At 36.5% G+C, this 22778-nt stretch overlaps 1 protein-coding gene across 8 annotated transcripts in view; it reads right to left on the reverse strand.

Moving 5' to 3' along the window:
• The window catches only part of Cadps2 (calcium dependent secretion activator 2), a 426292-nt gene that overhangs the window by 147193 nt on the left and 256321 nt on the right, over positions 1–22778 (reverse strand). For all 8 annotated transcript variants that reach the window (XM_090333225.1, XM_090333224.1, XM_090333226.1 and 5 more), the window contains exon 9: positions 9293–9359. In XM_090333225.1, coding sequence (XP_090189351.1) covers positions 9293–9359 — 67 coding nt within the window. The remainder of the gene's footprint in view (positions 1–9292; positions 9360–22778) is intronic.

Below are 22778 nucleotides of genomic sequence, written 5' to 3' on the forward strand. Positions count from 1 at the left end.
TCATTCTTTATTATGATGAGAACTATTTTTAATATCTTGTTTATTTTAACACCTCAGAGTTCATTCAACAGACCTAGAATCCAGAGTCCAGATGGGAGAGTAACAAAACACCAACGACAAGAAACAGAGCTGTCACTGACTATCAGCTGTCACCTGAACTCTGAAGCAACTAAAAAGAAAAAAAGCATAATTTGGCCCTTGTGTTGTAATACATGTGTTCCAGAGGCAACTTTCTATAAATACCATTGTTCCAGCTTACTGTTGCTGTTGTTGCTTGAAGCTGTTTTCTTAAAATGATACATTTCATTCTTCTTCTGATTTTTCTAGCATCTCCAACAGCACCTAATTTTACCTGCTTCTCTTTCAAGGTCATGCTAACTCTCATTCCTAAGACCATTCTACAAACCATCCATAGCGTAAGACCAGGTGAAAGCTTCATCTGGGACCACTGTACTCTGCTAGAATGAAGAGTGTCAGTTGGCAGTAATTGTTAAAGCATGCTGCCAAAAGATTAGCTATGGGAACCAGGGGTTTACCTTGCTCCCTGGGCTCCCAGTTAGGAGAAATTCTACAGCCTTCACTTGATCACCAACATCACTATGAGCCAGGGAATTACACAAACAGGTGGCCTGGCCAACTCTGATTCAGGATTGACTTTCACATACAGGCTTCCTTTTTGTATTACTAAACAAAGCTAACATACATTTCTAGAAAGGCATTGAAAAAATGTCTTTGATAGAAAGTGCAGCAAAATCATAAACATTGAATATCCTTAACCATTCTACCCTTAGGAGCTCCATAAAGAATAGATTTTCTAAGACTTGGGGAGTAAACATACTTTTAAGCCAAGGACAGCATCAAATCTCTTTTCAGCATCACTCCTTCCAACCAGGCATCTTAACTTCCGTTATTGTAGTCCTACAAGGTACCTACATCTGGTATGGAAATCCTCCCATTTTTTTCTCAATTGCCAACCTGTTCAACACCTGTCCATTTCCATGCATGTAAGTGCTAACTATGGGATCTTAGAGACCACAGCATTCAAATTTGTATGTCATATTACGACTGCAGGGATCATGTTAACAGCTGGCAGCTTAGCAACTGCTGACATCTAATTTCAGTAAAGATTAAGGCTTTTAAAATCCTTAGCTGGAAATGTTCTTGGCAGAGGCCAAAGGTGCTGCTGGAGGATTTTTTTTAATCCAAGAGCTTAATTTAATCAAGAAAAATGAACATATTTTCTAGACTGAAAGATTTGAAGGGAATACATATTCATTATTAACTGTCTTGACTGGCATAATAAAGATCCAGCAATCATTTTACAAATTAAAGAATGTAAAAGCGGTGTTTATAAAAAATGCTTAGAGGGATCTACATATATTCAGTGATTAGCAAGAGTGTAGGTAGATCATAACCGAGGTGCCAGGTAGTGTTAAATATATTAAAAGAATGATAACAACTTTATTTTAATGGAGCAGCATACACTCTAGGTAGAATAAGGATAAACATCTAAATGCATAAAGAAAATATAATTGGAATTGGAATTCTGGACATTTGAAACCAAATATGACCAGGTGCTGATTGATGGCTCACACTTGTAATCCTAGCTATATATGAATCTGAGATCTGAGGACTGAGGTGCAAAGCCAACCAGGACAGAAAAGTCTGGTAAGAGTCTTATTTCTGTTACTGGAGGCACAGAAACAGAGGGACAAAAGGTAAACAAATATAGCAATGGTACTCACTGGACACTTTAATGCAAATGAACTACACAACTATTGGGTGGGAGGGGAAGAAAAAACTGGGAGTGTGTGAAGGGGGAACATTATCCGAAAGGAAATGTAATCTTTGCCTGACTTCTGTAACTGTAACTTTTCTGTCTTTAGTATTTTCAAATAAAAACATTTAATTAAAGAAAAAAAACTCATCTCCAATAAATTAGCAAAACTCTAGATGTGGAGGATTAGCTCTGTGAGTATCTAAACCATGCAAAAGCACTGCACGTAGTTTGGATCAGAATTATTGAGGTAAAGGTGACCCTTACTGATAGGAAGGCTTGTAGCCAGAATATACAAGGTCTTCTCTAGGTCAAGTCTATTGGTTATTCTAAGCAAGTTGCTAGAAGGATTTTTGTGCAAATTGTTACCATTTGAGTAAAGGTGATGTACAGAAGGATTACAGATAGGTAAGTAAGGTAATGAGTACATTGCATTTTGAGCAGTGTTACCCCTCTCTCATTTCCTCCTGCTTCCTCTCCATTGAGTCCCCTCCTCCCCCAGGCTGTAGACAATACTGTCTAGTGAGTATCATTGTTGCTTTGTATCACCTTTTGTCCTGCTGATTCTGTCATTCCTCTTCCCTCCCCAAATCAGATAAACTTATATACAAGACAAAGATGTACCCATATATGTATGTGAATATATTATACATCATATTATATTCACATTACATATGATATGCTATAATTATAATATATTCTATATAGTACCTAATGTATTTATGCCAAAATCTAGATAATATTTAAGTTTTTTATTTGCAAAAGCAAATAAAACCCAAGGTGTGGTTGAAAAAAAAACTTATATACAAGACAAAAGGTACCAAAATCAGAAATAGTGACCACAGGGAATAAACCAGAGGAGAAAAACACAAAAGAATTAACTGCAAACATTACACTAAAAAAGAAAGAAAGAAAGAGAAAGGAAAAGAAAAGAAGAGAAAAAGAAAATAACAGAAATAATCCTCTTGTTTCCACATTATCATTTTAATGAGAGTCATTTTATATGGTCATGTACATAGCTACTGTACTATTGAGAAACTCGGCTAGGACTTTGTAGGCATATATTAATTATTATAGACAAGGCAAACCATGGAGCCTATGTTTTTTTTTTTGGTCTGGCTTACTTCACTTAGTATGAGTTTTTCCAAGCCTTTTCATTTCCTCACAATTGATATGACATCATTCTTTCTGATGGAAGCATAGAATTCCATTGTGTATATATATCACATCTTCTTAACCCATTTATATACTGAGAGGCATCTGGATTGATTCCATATATGACGCTAAATGAAAGGACCTCTAGGATATAGAAACAAAAGCCATATAATGAGTGATTGTTGTCCTTAATGTACTATGCTATCTCTCATCTCTTTTGTTTTCCCTTGGTTATCTCATATTGTTACAGTATTTCACTTTGTTATCTGATATATTGGATATATGCATATTTGGTTATTTGAAATTGGATAGGAAAGAGGGGAAAACAAGATGAGGGTAGGGGTAGGGGGGAGGGAAATGGGGATCAAGACATGAGAAAGGGTATCAATGTATGTGAAGTAATGCACCTTCCATCTGGTGAATGTAATGTAACCCTTCTACTAATTACAATAAAAATTATATGGAAAAAATAATGCTGCAATGAACATAGTTGTGCTGGTAGCTTTAGTGTGGCTTTTTGATCATTTGGGTAAGTGCTCAAGAGTGGGGAGCTGTATGTTTAGTTTTTTGAGGAACCTTCATACTGCTTTCCAGAGTGGTTGAACCAGTTTACATTCTCATTAACAGTGTAGTATCATTCCCTTTTGGCCACATCTCAGGCCAGCATCTGTTATTATTTGTTTTCCTGACAATGGCCATTTTAACTGAGGTGAGGTAGAATCTTGAGGCCATAGTTAAAAAATCAGCTTGATACTGGTACATAAACTGGCCCGAGGAACCACGGAATTGAACTGAATCCCCAGAAATGATCCCACAGATCTATGCCCGTCTAATCTTTGAGAAAGGAGCCAAAAATATGAGATGGAAAAAAGACAGTCTCTTCAACAGATGATGCTGGCAGAACTGGCTATAAGCATGTAGAAAACTGAGGTTAGACTCGTATATATCAAACTTCATCAGACTCAATTCCAAATGAATTAAAGACCTTGAGGTAAGAACAGATACCCTGAAAATATTACAGGGGCACAAATACTATAGGAGAAACACTAGGGCTCCATGGCAAAGGTTGAAATTTCCTAAATAAAAACAGAATCACAACAAACCAAAGTCTAGATAAAATGAGATTGCATTAAACTATAGCGCTTCTGCATGGCAATAGACATAGGTAGCAAGATAAACAGAAAGCTCACAAACTGAAAGAATATCATCACTAGCTATCCAACAGGCCTCATAGCAAAAGTATACTTAGAACTAAAAAAATTAAATCCCTCAAAAACAAATCCTCAAAGAAACAACCACCCCATTTATAAGTGGGTTAAAGTGTAAAACAGACTTCTCTGGAGAGGAAATAAGAATGGCCAATAGACACAACATTTTGAGTCATAAAAGAAATGCAAATCATATGCTTTTCCTGTGACAGAAGTGTGTCCTTATTTACTTCCTATTATCCTACTGCTCAAAATAAGTATCGGAGGATGTCCTGAACTAATCTTGATCCCTGTAACTAACTTCACATTCTACATGTAGAAAATGGCATACCAGCACAGGAGTCTTCACTGCCTCAGTGAGCCTGCATGGATGTTGGAACTTACAGAAACCAGTAAAGCAGGGACAGTCATTTCTTTATGTTCAAGGCAAATCCTGACGGCATCTTAGTAACAGCACTCATATGTCTGCAGTCTGCACAGATCACTCAGTGGCAGTGGCATGGCTGGCTGTTTACATCCTGTGCCAACTCAGCTGATATGTAATTAACATTTTGTCTTGAGAGCCTGCTGTTGTTTGCACCAACTTCAAGTCATGATTCTGACACACTGACAACAAGCAGGGAATGCTTGATACAGGGCCAAAACAACATAGATGTCTACTTCAGTTTCTAGTGATGTCATACAGGAAGTGACTATCTTGAGCATAGGGCTCTCCATGCCATCACTCCCTGGTTATTTCTCTAATGTAGCAGCATTGCTTTGCATGTCATGAGCTGAATGATCTACAGTGGGTATTCATCCATGTGCTATTCTTCAGACCCACTGTACTTGTGTGCTTTAATTTAATCAGAGTCTGAGGAAATAAAAGCTTTATCTTTATAGTCTACAGAGCTAGATTTGCTTGACTCTAACCTAGGCTAAATAAATATACTAAGCACTATAGAATGCTTAGTTTCTTAAGGAGGTAACAATAACAGAGTCAAATAGCTAACACTTAGTGTTAAATAAGTCTACTTTAAAAGTGATTTAGCTATGCCACAAAACAATTGCTTAAAAAGTACCAGGTTACAGATAGAGAATGATTATGTAACATCCAAATTTTTGCAGTCCTAGTATCTAATACATAGCATTTAATTTTCCTATGAAACTAGGAAAATAGAAGGGGTGGGTTGGATTGGGTTGAAAAAGGTGGGGAAAATGATGAAAGAGGTAACACTGATCAAGTTGCATTGTATTTATAAACTTATTGGTTGAACGGCAACTCCTTTGTACAATTGCTTCAGATAATAAAAATAGAATAAAATAATTTTGGATATATTACAGAATATGCAATATAGATAGTAATTTGAATAGATGTTAGCAAAATATCAAAGAAATAATTCTATTCAGTTAAACCATAAATAAAAATTTAAAGCTACTAAATGCTTTTATTACAAAGACTAGTTTCATAAGTCTTTTGTACCAAGGATACTGAATCCCAATTACCCAAACCCAATATGAAAAAACTGGATAAGTATAATTTTTTGCCAGTTGTGGGACTTGAACTCAGGGCCTGGGCACTGTCCTTGGACTTTTTTTCCTCAAGGCTAGAGCTTTACCACTTGAGCCACAGCACCACTTTCAGCTTTTTTCTATGTATGTGGTACTGAGGAATCGAACCTGGGTCTTTATGCATACTAGGCAAACACTCTACCACTAGGCTACACTCCCAGCCCCAAGGAAAAGTATAATTTTGATAAGACTTCAGTATATTTTTCAAAATTACAGTTCTAATTTGACTTAACCTAAAATTTATCTTCATTAAAAATGTGATCTCTTAGAAAATACTAATTTAGTATTGTAACTAAAAAGACCCTAAATGTGAATACAAACTCATCTTATTAGGAAACTCCACAAGAACCTAACATTAACAAACAACTTACTTTTCCCTACTTTGCCTCTAATTCAAATAGACATGTTTTCCTCCAATTCCCATGTTCATATGTGTCTTGGAAAAGTCTTTTCACCTCAGAGGCTCCTCGAGTGTTCACTTTGAACAATGACTTTGCAGCTGGCCAAACTGGATTCTCCCTCAATTTTTGTGAGTACAAATTCCTGGCTGATAGCTGGGTCTCCAACTACATGGCTCCTATAATCCACACTCACAAGTGGTGATGAGTTTCACATTATCACTAGAGCACCATTCTGCCGATGGCAGCAGCAGACACAGCGGGGCATTCTGTCCTCCCTAGGAATAACGACTCCTTCACCTTTCAATAATGCAGCCTGCAGGTATGGACCTACAAGCTGTGTGTGGATAGAACAAGAGCTGTCTTTAAAAATACTAATACAAACTACCCAATTCCTCCCAATAGGTCATTCTCATCAAATCTCCATATATATACCCATCTTGATTTCAAAGTAAAAGCATTCAATTTGTCTTTCTATTACAGTTGGAATTGAAAAAGAAGGTTCAATTGTGTTGGAAACTTCAACAAGTTGTCAGGGTTGGCATGTATATTTCAAACCTTGAATATAGGGTTTTGAATATGGAGTTCTCTGTGTGAGTAGGAGTCTACATATGCACATATATTTTGTGTTATAGCTATTGATATGAACTTTACATTTTAAGATGATATTATGTATAAAATAAATCCAAATTTGTTATATTTGTGGTGATACTTTTTCCCCTAAATTTCAATTGTAGAGCACACAGGCTTACCACCTACTTTGATTTAAATTGGATTTTTCCTTTTAAAATGTCAAATACATATTTTAGTTATCTGCAGATTTTTCAGTTTCACAGTTAATCTTCCCTAAAGACAGATCAATTTGTGATCTCAATGTACACTAATTCCTTCTGTCATTTCTAAACTCGAGTGAGTGATAATCAGAGTATTCCTGTTTGTGCTTTAGTTTTTTATTCTTGAGATCATGTGCTTAAAAGGAAGATAAGGAGTAAAAATGACCTTGAATCTTCCTTGGCTATAAACAGAGGTTTCCATATGACCTCTCAATGCTGGTCTATGAAAGCCTATTTTCCAGTCATCAGATTGTTATCAATACTGAAAACAATCCATATATTAGAAATTCTTTTAGCCCACAGTCATTTAGCAAGCGTTGCAGACTAACTTAGCCTTCTAGTCAGACATTGAATTCAAACGAGCTGTTAAACATTTATGGTTACTGGTTTAAACACACACACACACACACACACACACACACACACACACACTGTTTACTACTACAAATTAACTAAGTTTGCTCCAAGTTTCATCCAATAACATTAAGTTTTTGCTTCTATTAAAAAGAAATCAGAGCAAGGGGAGGTGGTTCACTCCTGTAATCCTAGCTTCTCAGTAGGCTGAGATCTGAGAATTGCAGTTCAAAGCCAGCCCAAGCACTAATTAATCACTAGAAAATGGGAAGTGGGGCTGTGGCTAAAGGGGTAGGGCAATAGCCTTAAACTGAAGAGCTCAGGGAAAATGCCCAGGCCCCGGGGTAGGGCTATAGCTTTGAGCTGAAGAGCTCATGGACTGTCACCAGGCCCAGAATTCAAACGCCTTGATCCACCAAAAAAAAAAAAAAAAAAAAATCAGGCAAGCCGAGTGCTGGTGGCTCATGCCTGTAATACTTGCTACTCAGGAGGCTGAGATCTGAGGATGGAGGCTCAAAACCAGCCCAGGCATGAAAATCTGTGACTCTTATCTCCAATTAACCACCAGAAAACCAGAAGTGGTTCAGTGGCTCAAAGTGGTAGAGTACTAGCCCTGAGCTAAAGATCTTAGGAACAGAGCCAAGGCCTCAAGCCACACAACTGACTCAAAAAAAAAAAAAAAGGCAAATGCTTTAGAAGGATCTGACAAAAACAAATCACTAGGACAAATTTGTCAATCCAAGACAGGATTGGAATTAAAATTTTTAGGAAAATTACAATCAAATTGCTCTGTAAATACATTTAAATCCTGTGCCAAATTACTGTTTTAGGGGGGCACAGAATTTGGAAGACAGATTATTGAGAACTCTAAAAAGGTAACTTGACTTACAGCTTGAGCTGTATATACAAAGGTGGTCTCTGTGTGCAAGTGTGAACATATACTTTTGATTACTGAAGAAAAATGTAGACTGTCTCTCTGCCATGTGGATAAAATTATTTTTGACTGAAATTTTACACTTTTCATGAAGATGTCATGTTATTATAAGACATCAATAAAGTAATTTTATCCAGCAATTGATGGAAGGCTACATATCTGGAAGATAGCAAATGGTAGCATCCCTTTCTTGATATTTCATCATGTCATTTCTGACTAGCACATTTAAGCTTGCTTAATGTATAGTCGGAATCAATGAGATTTTACAGACTGTTAAGAATTCCAAGAGTGAGACTCTGTTCCTACATTTCTACTGCGAATGAAATAACTTGATTTTATCTTGGGACAGAATGACTGATGCTTAGAACATTATACTTCAAACATATATCTTTAACTGAATAAGCATAATTTAAGAACAAAGGTTTCTGTGGTTTTTAACAAGTTAGCCCAAACTTATATTCCAATAAGCTTCTTTGGTGCTGAATTCAGTCCCTAACAAACAGCTCAGTCAAGTTAATTGAAAAACATATTTCTGTGAGTAAATTTGTATGAAACCAGTAATTAAACAGATAATATCTACCTCTAGAATATCAGGATGCTACTCCTATGTGCAAAGAACTGTCTCAGGATCTGCAGATCCTTGCAGTAGGTCTTCCAGGTCAAAACTATTTTACCACAATATTCAGAAGGGTTTTTGCTTTTTCACACTTATTCTCTCATGAGTGTTGAGTGGAGCTTTCCCCAGACCATATTTTATCTGATTTTGAAAAAGGGTGAACATAAAAGTCTACAGAAGAACACACACAGCTACCTTCTATTACACCACACAATTGGAGAAAGAGTGATACACAATGATTACCTCACTAATTGGCTTGCAATAGTGAACAGGTATTTGAAGTAAAATGTTTGTGTTCACACACAAAGAATTTGTGAGTTTTATGGTTAAAATAATTTAAAAATTATCCCCAGTCTACATTTTGAATGTGGGAACTCTTAATCAATGTAAGCAAGACAGATAAATATTTAACAATCATTGTCTTAAAGTGAAGAAAAAGAGGAAACAGGAAAAAAAAGTGACTGACCTGAACAAGAACAAAATAGCGTTTTTTCCATCTTTTCCATACCTTCTGTCCAAGGGCATAGAGATACCTGGTAAGAAAGACAAACAAGCAAAATAACATTTTACATAAAATGAATACTTTAGTGGTTCTGTAGAGTAACATTTCTTCCACAGGTATTTATTTTGGAGACTAACCTGCTAAAGGCAAAATCGAATTCATTTGAGGTAACCTGGTGGTTCTGTGTGACAAAGCAACTGAGCAGGTTCTACGTTCTCGAAAAGGAACTGATTGATATGGCTTATTCATTTGTCAGTCCTACCACAAATTGAGCCAAGTAGGAGTTAGAAAAGATAATAAAAAAGCTAGTTGGAATTTTATTCATATCCTCTCTTCTTAGGGGAGATTGTCAGGGTAATGTATAGAGGGGTTACAGTTACACTCATCAAGTAGTGGGTGTATTATTTTTCAAACATTGATACCCCTCCTCATGCTTTGGCCCCTTTTCATCCCCCAACCCCCTCCCAATCATCTTTTTTTCCCCCTTAGATGACAATGCTAAGGAGGGTTTCTGGAGGAGGAATCAGCTGTAGTCAGTCAGAGTGACCAGCCAGATGACCACAACACATGCCTGCACCACTCCCAACTCCATTCCTGGCCTTGTCATCCATCAGCACTGGATCTGCTCATTTCCAAGACTCTGCAGAATTACCTTAGAATCTCCTTGACTTAAGAAAGTCTCTCACTTCACAATTTTTTTCATATATTTTTTATTGTAATTAATAGAAGGGTTACATGATATTTGCCAGATAGATGGTACATTAATTCCCATACATTGATACCCTTTCACATGTCTTGGTCCCCATTTCCCTCCCCCCCACTCCCACCTCTTAGCTTGTTTTCCCCCATTCCCTATCCAATTTCAAATAACCAAATACAAATATATCCGATATATCAAGTAACAAAGTGAGATACTGTAACAATATGAGATAACCAAGGGACAGCAAAAGAGATGAGAGATAACATAGTATTTTAAGAACAACAATCATTCATTATATGGCTTATGTTTCTATATCCTAGAGATCCATTTATTTAGCGTCCTACTATATGGCCTTTTGTATCAAGGTTTTGCTCTATTGCAAATCTCTGCTAGGAGAGCCCAAGGTTTCTACTGATTATGACAAATGAGAGAAACCATTGAGCCTAAGTTCCTTTGAGTCTGGCTTAGTTCACTTAATATGATCTTTTCTAAGTCTTTCCATTTCCTAACAAATGGGGCAATGTCATTCTTCCTGACAGCAGCATAGAATCCCATTGTGTACAAATACCACATCTTGTTGATCCACTCATCAACTGAGGGACATCTAGGTTGGTTCCATATCTTTGCTATGGTAAATAGTGCTGCAATGAACATTGTTGTGGTAGTGGATTTAGTATGTCCTTGTTTCTGGATGATTGGGTAAATGCCAAGTAGTGGAATTGCTGGGTCATAGGGGAGCTCTATGTTTAGTCTTTTGAGGAACTGCCATACTGCTTTCCATAGTGGTTGAACGAGTTTGCACTCCCATCAACAGTGTAGTAGTGATCCCTCCTGGCCACATCCCCTCCAGCATCTGTTGTTATTAGATTTCTTGATCCTGGCCATTCTAACTGGAGTGAGGCATTAAACTGTAGAGCTTTTGTATGGCAAAGGACATAGCTAGTAAATTAATTAGGAAGCCTACAGAGTGGGAGAAGATCTTCACCAACCATACAACAGACAAAAGCCTCATATCTAAAATATATCAACAGCTCAAAAAATTGAATCAATCCAAAACTAATCTCCAAAGTAACAACCATCCCATTAAAAGATGGGCCAAAGACTTAGAGAGAGTCTTCTCTGAAGAAGAAACAAAAATGGCGTATAGACACATGAAGAAATGCTTAACATCTCTGGTCATAAAAGAAATGCAAATCAAAACAACACTAAGATTTCACTTCACAATTTTTAAATGATGAAATTCAGCTAATATTGAAGATGATAGAATGCAGTTTAGTATAATTGCAGCCATTACTTTGAATTCCTTGTTCTTTGGGGGTGCTGGGATTTAAAATGCAAGTTATGAGCTTGCTGCACAGGCACTCTAACCACTGGAACCACAACCTCAGTCCTTTTTGCTTTTATTTTTTTTTTTAAATAAAAATATTTTAACCAGGACCAGCATGAACCACAATCCTTTTATGTGCCTCTGGAATGACTAGCACACAGCACCAATCCTGTCTTTTTATTAGTTGATACTGAGTCCTGAAAGTATCCTGAACAAAACTGTCTTGCTCACAGCCTTCTAAATGGGATTACAGACATGAGCCACCACAACAGCCATGGTTCTTAATTCGGCATCAAATAATTTTAATTTGAATTGAAGTGCCTAATGTGGTCAACTGGTTGAGAACAGAATGTCTTTTTCTTGTTTTTTCTTTTTTGTTGGTTGTGATGGATACTGTTCCTGAGCTATTTTGCTTAAGGCTAGTGCTCTAACCACTTGGAGCCACAGCTTTATTTCTGGCTTTTGCGTGGTTAATTGGAGATACAAGTCTTAAGGGGGCTTTTCTGCACACACTGGCAATCCTTAGATCTCAGCCATATCAGTAGCTAGGATCACAAGTGTGAGCCATGAGTACCAAGCTCAGAATGTCTGTTTTTAATATCATATAGAAGACACACTGAATTATCCAAGCTAGGTAAAATGAAAAATTAATCAAGGTAAGCTCATTGAGGAGAGAGCAATTAAAATTATGTGATGAAACCATATATATACATATATATATATACACATATATTTGTGGTTTCTGCAAAAGTGAAAATATACACCTAATTTTTAAAGTTAAATATTTTTCTTAGAGGCTCTGGCTGGTAATCTTTGCTATTCAGGAGGCTGAGATCTGAAAATCTGAGGATCAAGGCTCAAAGTCAGACAGGGCACAAAAGGACCTGAGACTCTAATCTCCAATTAACCTTTAGAAAAAATGGGAAGCAGGGCTTGACTCAAGGGTTGGGTGGAAGCCTTGAGCTGAAGAGCTCAGAGACAACGCCCAGGCTGAAGGGTAAGTTGGTAGCATTGAGCTGAAGTACTCTGGGACAGTGCCCAGGCAGAATTCAAGTCCCATGACCCATTAAATAAATAAATAAATAGATAGATAGATAGATAGATAGATAAATAAATACATAAATAATCCAAAATTTATTAAAAGGGCACATGAAAAATATTTCATAATATTAATAGCTGTCTATTTGAGTAACAGAGTTGTGGTATATTTAAAATTTGCCTTTCTTATCCTTTATGATACATAAATCCAGAATTAGGTAAAATTAGTGTAAGCCAGGCCCAGAGAAACAAAAGTTGCATGGTTTCTCTCATTTGTGTTAGATAGACTGTATGTATAAATACTGAAGAAGGTAACACTGGTCAACATTCATTTTATTCAATAGGCATGCCCTTCATACAACTACGTAAAGACAAACTTAAGCACTATGTAAAAAAGAATCACGTCATAGGTGTGTAGGGGAGAGATGGGTGAGACTAGATGCATTGTATTTATAAACTGTTAGTTAAATGGTAACTGCTTTGTACAAGTCCTTAACTAAAACAAGAAAAACATTTTTAAACCCATGGAGTGAGCTATAAAAAGAAACAGAAACAACTGAGCTCTTGCATTGTGCCTCTCCTAAAGGGCACAAATCAATTCCATATTTTCTTTCAGACACATCAGCTGGCTAAGCACTTCTGAACTTCTATCTGGCTCTCTGGACACCTTTCCTATCGTCCTGCATGCCTGTGGAAGCCATTTGCCTTGCAGAGATGCTACCCACCGCTCTTGCTCTCCCTGTCCATTCCTTCTTCCTTAGGTCTTCTTAAAATTCTTTATGCACCTTTGCTCTAGCCTCTAATTTCTCATCTGTGCTTCTAGTGATAGATGTTGAGCTGCTCTCTTTCTGTCTTTCCTATATAATTTCCCTCTCCTGAAATGCACACACTCAAGCTCCTTTTACAGGGTTAACAGCACTGACCTCAGGAGCTGGCTACTGTGGACATGACACATGCCCTCTATCAAAAGTGCACTAGCAAGATGTGCATCCAATAGCGGCCCAGGAGCCACAGAAGGCATTAGAAATCACCTCTGTCTGTGACACCACAGCCTGCTTCTCAGCTCCTTCAATGTGCTCCCTTTTCAGATGCTAGGCAGCGGGGTCATATGCAAGAGCAGATGAAAAGTGATACCCAGAGCAACACCACCACAAGCAAGTCTGTGTGCATCTTGCTGACAGTGGGACTCCTATACGAGGAGGACCAGCCTGTAGCAACAGTACTGCCCATCATGGCTTAGCAGAGATGGTTTTTCTGAAGACAGAAAGCAGAGGGGCCGGCACTGTATACAGGCTGCATTTAGGAGTGAGTTTAGCTGGTATAAGATATACAATGAATGAGCATTGGAAGCTGGAACCAAGGTTAGGCTTTGAATATTGGGCCTTGAAGAATTTGGGGCTGCTCCACTGTAAGAAATAATTCAACCAACAAGAATTCAAATCCAGAAATGACGATTGGGACAAACATATCCAGAAACTAACTAGTCACAAGAATTTTTTCTTTCTTTCTTTCTTTTCTTTATTTTTTTCAAACTGATTCTTCACTTAGAAAAGAAGTCATTCAATAACCCCTTCTATACATCACCTCAAGAATGAAATTTAATAAAAAAGATTATTCATAAAGAAATGTTATAAAAAGCTATGCAGAACAACATAATATGCTGTCCTTGTATTTTTTTTATTTGCTAGATAAAAATTCTGTTGTAAATCATGGGCATGAGTGGAAATACATCAGAATGGAGAACCATGCTGAATAAGAATAATACATTTAATTCAACTTCAAAATTTTGGGTTTTTCTTTCACCATAACAAAGAGTTCTGTGATTACATACCAAGTATTATTGTCTAGCTGCATCTTCACTGGAATAAAAGCAGATTCTTGGAATAAGGGAAGTATTTAAAAATAAAAAAGGAGGTTGACAAGAGCTGATGAATGACTGTACCCCCAGTTAACTAAGAGATGCTGGTAAGAGGAGGTGACCCAAGGAGGGAGCTTATCAATAAAAAGTGCATGATCCTATCTGAAGAAAAACTAAAGAGAGGAAGTTGAGATGTGGCTCAGAGATATGGCATGTGTCTAACATGTATGAAGCCATGAGTTCAAACTCGAGTACTGCCAAAAAATACTCAACAAAGTTTAAAGCAAATATTCTTAAACAATTTAAGACTACCATGATTTGGTGATCATAAAAAGTTATACTGAGAAATAATTGTTAATACAGAAAAATTCTTAACTAAAGAATGTAATCACATGAATTCATTTTTTTTTGTCAACTGTGGGACTTGAACTCTGGGCCTAGACACTGTCCCTGAGCTCTTCAGCTTAAGACTAACACTGTACCCCTTGACCTGGATGTTGTCCCAGAGCTCTTCAAGACCCCCCCAACCCCCCTTGAGCCACAGCACCACTTCCAGTTTTCTGGTGATTAATTGGAGATGAGTGTCAGGGACTTTTTTAGTGCCAGGACTGATTTTGAACCACGATCCTGAGATCTCAGTTTCCTGAGTAGCTAGAATTACAGCCACCTCGGCCGGCTCACATAACTCTTATTATATACATGCAAAAAAAAATCTAGAAAAAGTTAAAATGTTATACTTAAAATGTTAAACCTGCAGTTGATATCTAAGTGGTGAGATTACAGACACATTTCCTATCTGCCTTTATACCTTTCTATATTACACAATTTCTATACTGATGATCATGTCTTTTTGCTTGTTTTCAGTAAGATTTTAATGGAATAGTTTAAATAAAATAAATCTCACCTGTATTAGGTATTCAATTTGATGGCTTGAAGTAGTCATATAATCAACAATCTATTTGTTGTTGTTATTGTTGCTGTTTTGTGAATTCTGGGGCTTGAACTCTGAGCCTGGGTACTGTCCCTGAGTTCTTCAGCTCAAGGCTATCACCCTACCCCTTGAGCCACAGTGCCACTTCCAGTTTTCTGGTGGTTAATTGGTGATAAGAGTCTCACAGACTTTAGTGACCCAGCTGGCTTTGAACTGCAATCCTCAGATATCAGCCTCTTGATAGCTAGGATTACAGGTGTGAACCACCAGCGCCCAACACACAATCAATTTATGGGACATTGCTATCGCTCTAAAATTCTCCCATGCGTTTTGTTACTAATCCTTCCCCCTCACCCTTCAAATATCCTCAGCTCTGGCAACCCCTAATTTGATGTCTCACCTCATAATTCTTCATATTCTGGGACAAATGTAACTAGAATTCTTTTTTTACATAGCCTTTTGTGTATGAATTCTTGCAGAAGTGGGAAGCAGCCAGTCCAGGGAAATCATTTGGTACATGACAGGACAAATACATATACTTCTTGTATGCTCTCACTAGTTACTTATAACCATCTGCCTGCATTGACAATCTTGTATGGCTTGCTAATGATGCTAGAAATATCCAAATGGCCCAGATCAGAGTAATAGTTCCCCAGTCTGGTAAGCTCTTTGGAGCCCATTCCTTTCTATCAATAAGCAGTATATCCTATTGATTTCGTTCTCCATTTTTGTTTGTCAAAAAAAAAGCTGCTGAAAACATTTGTATGTGTTTGTGAGCCACATGTTCTCATTTCTTAGTGCAAGTTAACAGAAGGAGGTTACTGTGTCATATTGAAAATAGAGGTCTAAATGGATAAGCATCAGCCAAATTATTTTCCAAAGCAGGTCTGGTGCTTTCATCACAACTAAAAGTATGTGAGAGTACATTTTGTACATACTGTACATATTGTAACTGGAAAAGTAAACTTACAATGATCAACTAGTGAGGAGATGTTATTATTACTCCTTTCTAAGTATTTGTGGCAAATTGAATACTTAGACTAAAGAAAAAATCCTTTGTCTTTAAGACCGAGGAAGAATTACAGGTTTAATTACATTTCCAACTTTCAAAGCTAATCACAAATTTTAAAATTGGACACAGACTAAATTCTTTGTAGACATCCAGTCCCGTTATTTAGATAGGTTTTAGTACAGGGTTGGAGACTGGGAAAATGAAGCTCAATTCTCTGAACACTGGTAATCACTAAATAATGCACTTATTAGAATGATACTCTAAAAACCAAGATACATTCTCTCTAAAATAATCCGTATCTATTTCTGTTACTGAAGCACCTTTCTGTTATTCACTTCTTAATTTCTTAAAATGTTTAATGCTAGGTAACAAATTACTTATTCTAAGGTTTTAAAGGCCCTCAAAATTTTTATGATTTCTAAGAAATATGAAATAATTGTGTATAATTCTGATGTTATATTTTATTAGATTTCTGGCACTTACATAACAATTACTGATTATTCCTTAATTACTGAGAAATGAGTCACTGTACCTACTTCCACACAAATTCTTAGAAAATTTACACACAATAAATTGACTTTATATCATCATTAAACATAATTTGATCTTTCTCCAGATCTTTCTCCAGGCCTTCCAGCATCTTGGAGTTATTATTAAATGCATCAATTATAAATGTATAATTCCGTAAGAAAAAAGTTCAGCTGATAGGACTAAGTAGGCTGTGGCAATCACATTAATTAAACAATCCTTGACAGCTGTTTATTCTGTCATACTTCTGTTTCATAAAAAATATTCCAGTTTATTTTTAAGTCTAAGTGTCTTATAAAATATGAGGATATCATTCAAGGAAAGTGTCCACATGGAGAGACAGAACCTTAACTCTTCTCCTATGGATTTGCTAATGATTCTAATGTATTGCTTTTCCCTTCTAGAATGTCTTACAACTTGTTGATCAATTGTTAGCTTCCCCTAGCTTGTATGATCATCTGGAGAAAACTTTATTAAGAATATTTTAATCATACCTGCCAAAAGCCAGTCAAGCTTGGAGATACACCATTTTTATTTTGAAGGATAGCCTATGGTATCCAATAACATGAAACTTTTCACATTATTTTAAAAATCATAACAGGATTTGTGTGTGTGTGTGTGTGTGTGTGTGTGTGTGTGTGTGCAGAGAGTGGGAGAGTGATACAGAAACTAGTACTTACCTTCATCAACCTATAGATTTTGGTTTTACAGAAAACATTTTTTTCCACTTATCTTTTAAAAATTCTTCCAGTCAAAGTCAGGAATATATGGAAAATAAAATACAAACAAAAGCAATTTTCATAATCATGCTCTATTATTTGGTACTCCGAATATGCCTTAGGGGAAAAAGTTTCATAATTAAATCATATCCAATATTTGTTGCTGTGGTTATTTACCATCCTGGGAATTGAACCCAGAAAGCACTCTATTACTTGAGCCATACCCCTACCTCCCAATAATTATATAAGAACAACTTCCAGTGTTAGTTTGCACTAAATATAACACATTTTACATTGAAATATTTCCAATGCATCATTATACCCATGTAACTAGAGTATTTAGAGCTCTTTTAAAGAACTCGGATGCTATTTAAAAGTGTTTGCTTTCATCCATACATGCAACTTAAGTATTAAGAAGTTACTCCTTTTGAATGAAAAAAAAATTGCCCGCTTAACTTTAAAATCTTCTCTTATTACACAGGATTAGGCAACAAAGAAATTAGCAGCACAGACACAATGATTGGATTAACACATAAGAGCACAGTCTTGGAGTATTTGGTTTCATAAGTCAGAATAAACACAGCAACAATCTAAAAGCATTATTGCCTTGGCTAGGTTTATGTCTAAGGAAGACATTATTTGATTCAAAGAAATATATGAATAATGACTACAAAACAAGGCACAAAACCAATCAACGTATTAACGTTTTACTTATCTGTGACTTTCTTTTAGATGTTTCTAAGCCATCCTAAGGTGATGTTATATCCTTAAATAGCATAGCCAGAAGAAACTTTACTTCCAAGAGTTTGATCATACATTGAAAATATGTTGTTATGGGACAGTCTAAGTGAAGAGAAGATAAGAGAATTTGGATATTTACCCATTTGATTATTTTCTTTTATGGAAATGGCCAATCTTCAAGTCTAAACAGTACCAGTGAAATAGGAGTATTTTGTGAACAATTGTATAACTGTTTCTGTATGATTTCTTAGAACTTCTTAAGCATCACCTGCTAACAAGGCAACTAACAACTGGAAAATATTTAATAGTTAATTCTCAAGGTTTTTATTTGTGGAATGAGGGGTGGGGGTGGGGGGGAGGGAAATGGGGACCAAGACTTGTGAAAGGGTATCCATGTATGGGAATTAATGCACCATCTATCTGCTAAATATCATGTAATCCTTCTATTAATTACAATAAAAATATATGAAAAAAATTAAAAAACCAAAAAACCAAAAAAACCCAGTCTTTATGAAATCCCTTAGCACAGCCTGTGAGAAATAAACACAAACTTTTCTTTAGACATATTCTAGTTATTAATAATATATTATAGTACCTGTAAAATGGCGTTTTTCAACAGATGTACTCCATAAAATGAAGTTGGCTAAGAATAAACCTCAAGGAAGATTAAAGGGAAAATATACTAAGATAACTATTAAACAACTTTTATTGGATTTTGAAGAAACAATTTATCTTTTCATTTTTATTGGAAGTTAACACTTCCTTTTTTTTTTTTTTTTGCCAGTCCTGAGCTTGGGCTCAGGGCCTGAGCACTGTCCTTGGACTTTCTCAAGGCTAGAGCTCTACCACTTGAGCTTCAGCACCACTTCCGGCTTTTTTCTATGTATGTGGTACCGAGGAATCGAACCCGGGTCTTCATGCATGCCAGGCAAGCACTTTAACCACTAGGCCAAACTCCTGGCCCCAACACTTCTATTCTTATAAAGTACTTTAAATGCTTGTTTTTTTGATAGTACCCCCTTTGAAAACGCATTTTAACAGCTACATTAAAACATACTACATATTCTGTGATTTCCTTCTTTTGAGCCAAACCTTCACAAATGAGTTTTACTAATACATAATGCATTTTTATAAATGAAATATATTCTTGTCTGACGTACATATAATCATCACAGTTAATGAAATTTGAGGAACTCATTTTCCGATTAGTTTTAAAACTTGACAGGTTCCACTCTTCCTCCCACAATATGCTGTAACCATCATAAAGAGTATTCTAGGAGTAGTGAGGATCTAGTTTATTGAGAATCTATTTCACCATGTGAAATAATGAACTCATATAACCAAACACTTTAAAGGTGCTTTATAAGACCTTTTTCTAACTCGAAAATTGTTCAACGGATACTTCAACCTACACAAATTCTCCAAACGTATTACCAAATATTGTAGTTTCCTTTCAATTAGAGTGGTGGCCCACAGTTCTAATAGAAAGGAGAATATGACAATTTATTTGTTCTGAGTCCATGCTGTGAGAGTTCATGGTTTTACTTTATGATGAAAAATCATCACTAATGAATATTTGAAAAACATAATTGTATACCGAAGATGGGAATTATTCATTGCTTGGGGGAAAAAGGACTATTTGGGCAGATCACTTAAGATTCTAGCTTTTTATTCAAAGAAATGGAACAATCAATCTACATGTTGAATGATAAAGCCTTTTATTTTACAAGGCTTCATTTTTCAAGGGAAAATACAGAAAGAAAGGGAAAAAAATCAATATATAGAGTAGTTTAGTCCTGGAAAGGGCTTTCTTAAAGAGAAACCCCAGTCAAGGTTGAAAGAGCAATTAATGCAGGCTCAAAAAGCTGCTCCATTCTGATAGAGTTCGGTTAACATGTGGCAGAAGTAATCATCCACTTGTGAAAATGATTTTCGGTTCATTCTCAAACACCTTTCAGACACTCATGATCCCATTTAACTGACAACAATACAGGCTATCTGTGGGCACCACTGCATTTGATGTGAAAACCAATAGGGACCGAATGCCCTCAGGCACTTTCAGTCATGCCTACCCGTTTGTCTGATGCATAAAAGGAATCTTCCTTTCATGACATTCTTTCTTTTCTTTAACTCCACAAGATTAAGCTCCCTCCCCCTTTTTCTGGTTTTGTTTTCAGCTAAAGACAGAAAAGAAACTGATTCAAGACAACATTGTGACCTAGACATCATAGTCGACAGGTAAATACTTCCTTACTTGGTCCCTATAACTTGTCTGTGAACGTTTATGGGAGAGAGTACTTGGGGTTGCAAAGGCAAGGTTCTTCCCCAAACAAAATTCCAGGACAGATGGAATGAGTTGTTAAAAGAACCCAAAACTCTGATGACTCAGCAAAAGGTTAAATTTGTACCATACACACAAAAGATAGATAATAGCAGATGTAAATGAGCCCTTTTCATTTACTTTAAATACCATGTTTTGCAGAATCAGTAATGCAAAAATTGCCACCCTTGTTTTCCTTGAGAAGTTTCCCCTTATAGTTAAATGCCTGTTAAATCTCAGCAGAATTCAGCATCCTCAGGTAGGTGTGACACATAAGGTCCTGTACCAGTGGCTCACATCTGTAATTCTAGCTAGTCAGGAGGCTGAGATCTGAGGATCACAGTTCAAAGCCATTCTGGGCAAGAAAGTCAAGCACAGTGCCCAGGCCTGAGTCAAGCCCGGGACACACACACACACACACACACACACACACACACACACACACACACACACAGTATGTTAATTGCTGTGCAGAGAAACCACTTAAGAAAAGATCAGAAGTAAGTTGCTTACTTAGGAAGACCAGAAAAGCCCATTCTGTTTTGAGACAGGGCATCAAGACTGCTGCTGACTGCTCTCTCTTGCTAAGGATATTCTAATAAAAAGACAGAAGGCAGTCCCCTGAAAACTAATCCAAACTGAGGCAATGAGACAAGTAGAGATTTATAAAAATTACATTTAAACATTAAGTAAAATCGAATCCTAACAATTTAACCAAGTGAAATTCTACAGATAGGGTATCTGTAAAAAGACAGTTGTCCTACTTAGACATATGTGATATCTACTTGTAATCTAGAATTCAAGGCAGAGGCAGAAACATCTGGGGTTCCAGGACAGCCTGGGCTATACAGAAAAATCTCACATTACAGATAAATGAAACCACAACAGACAAATTAAAAAAAATATTTTCCTAATCTTTACCTTTGACAATTGGCCAATGATGCTGTGTTGGTCAATTGGTTAGGCAAAATCATAACACACACACACACACAAATCCTAATATATATATATATATATTTAATGGCTCATAACCTCTCCAACACTAATATTTACAAAATTATATAGATTTTTCATTTAGAAAATATATTAGTTGATAAATCTGTTTATATTTATGGCATATAATATGCTTTGAATGTGCACACACTGTGCAAGAAAGCTTAATATATTTTACTACAAAATGGAGTCTTTTATCAAAACATGATTTCTCAACTTAGGTGGTCTTAAACTATTTTCACCTGCAGACGTTTCAAATTTATTTATTTATTTATTTATTTATTTATAAAAAACAAAGAAAGTGAATTGATTTTCATGCCAATGTTAAAATACATCTGAAGTAGAAGAAAGGTGCGATGTAAAACATACACTGAGCTGCTTTCTCTATTCTATGTAAATCTGCATAGAAGAAGGCCTTGGAGTCCTGTTCCCAAGAAGATGGAGTCTCAAAATCTTGATGCACTCCCCAGCCGCCCCAGGACCCAGCTTGATTTTAAAGAGAAAAATATTCTGTGTTAGCCAAAGGATCTGAAAAAGCCTGACAACTGAAAGGAAATGCTTCTCTCTCAAGCTCAGCTATCTCTGTAAATGGAGTGGCGTATCATATTCATGAAGTAAAGGGAAATGATCAACTATTGTTGAACATTGTACATTGTATAGGAAACCCCAGATCCATAAAACATTAGCCTTCAGTATCCTTCTCTTTAAATAGCTCTATCTAGTCAACCTTCCTTGGAGTGACAATTTCAAGTGAATTGTTCATTTGATGAACTAGCTACACTCTAAAAACAAAATCCTTAGAAGACAGTTGGGGATTCAGTGTTTTCCACAATGTGATTTGTGTGTGTGTATGTGTGTGTGTGTGTGTGTGTGTGTGTGTGTGTGTTTATGTGCCAGTCCTGGGCTTGAGCTTGGGGCCTAGGCACTGTCCTTGGACTTTCTCAAGGCTAGAGCCCTATCACTTGAGCCTCAACACCACTTCTGGCTTTTTTTTCCTATGTATGTGGTACCGAGGAATTGAACCCGGGTCTTCGTGCATGCTAGGCAAGCACCCTACCACTAGGACAAACTTCCCGGCCCCACAATGTGTTTTGGATGATCTAGATATGAGGTATCACGGAGGAAAGGGATGTGTTTGGTCACTAAATGTGACCCCAAAACACAGTGCCCGTGTGTGTGTATGTGTATGTATGTATGTGTGTATGTCTAAAATATCTTTTGGGAGTCATGCTTTCTCACATAAAGTTTGAGAAATTAATTAGATTATTGCTAGTGAGTGTGCA

This window comes from Megascapheus bottae, chromosome 5 (genome assembly GCF_031878675.1).
Source record: "Megascapheus bottae isolate mThoBot1 chromosome 5, mThoBot2.hap1, whole genome shotgun sequence".
Lineage (NCBI taxonomy): Eukaryota > Metazoa > Chordata > Mammalia > Rodentia > Geomyidae > Megascapheus > Megascapheus bottae.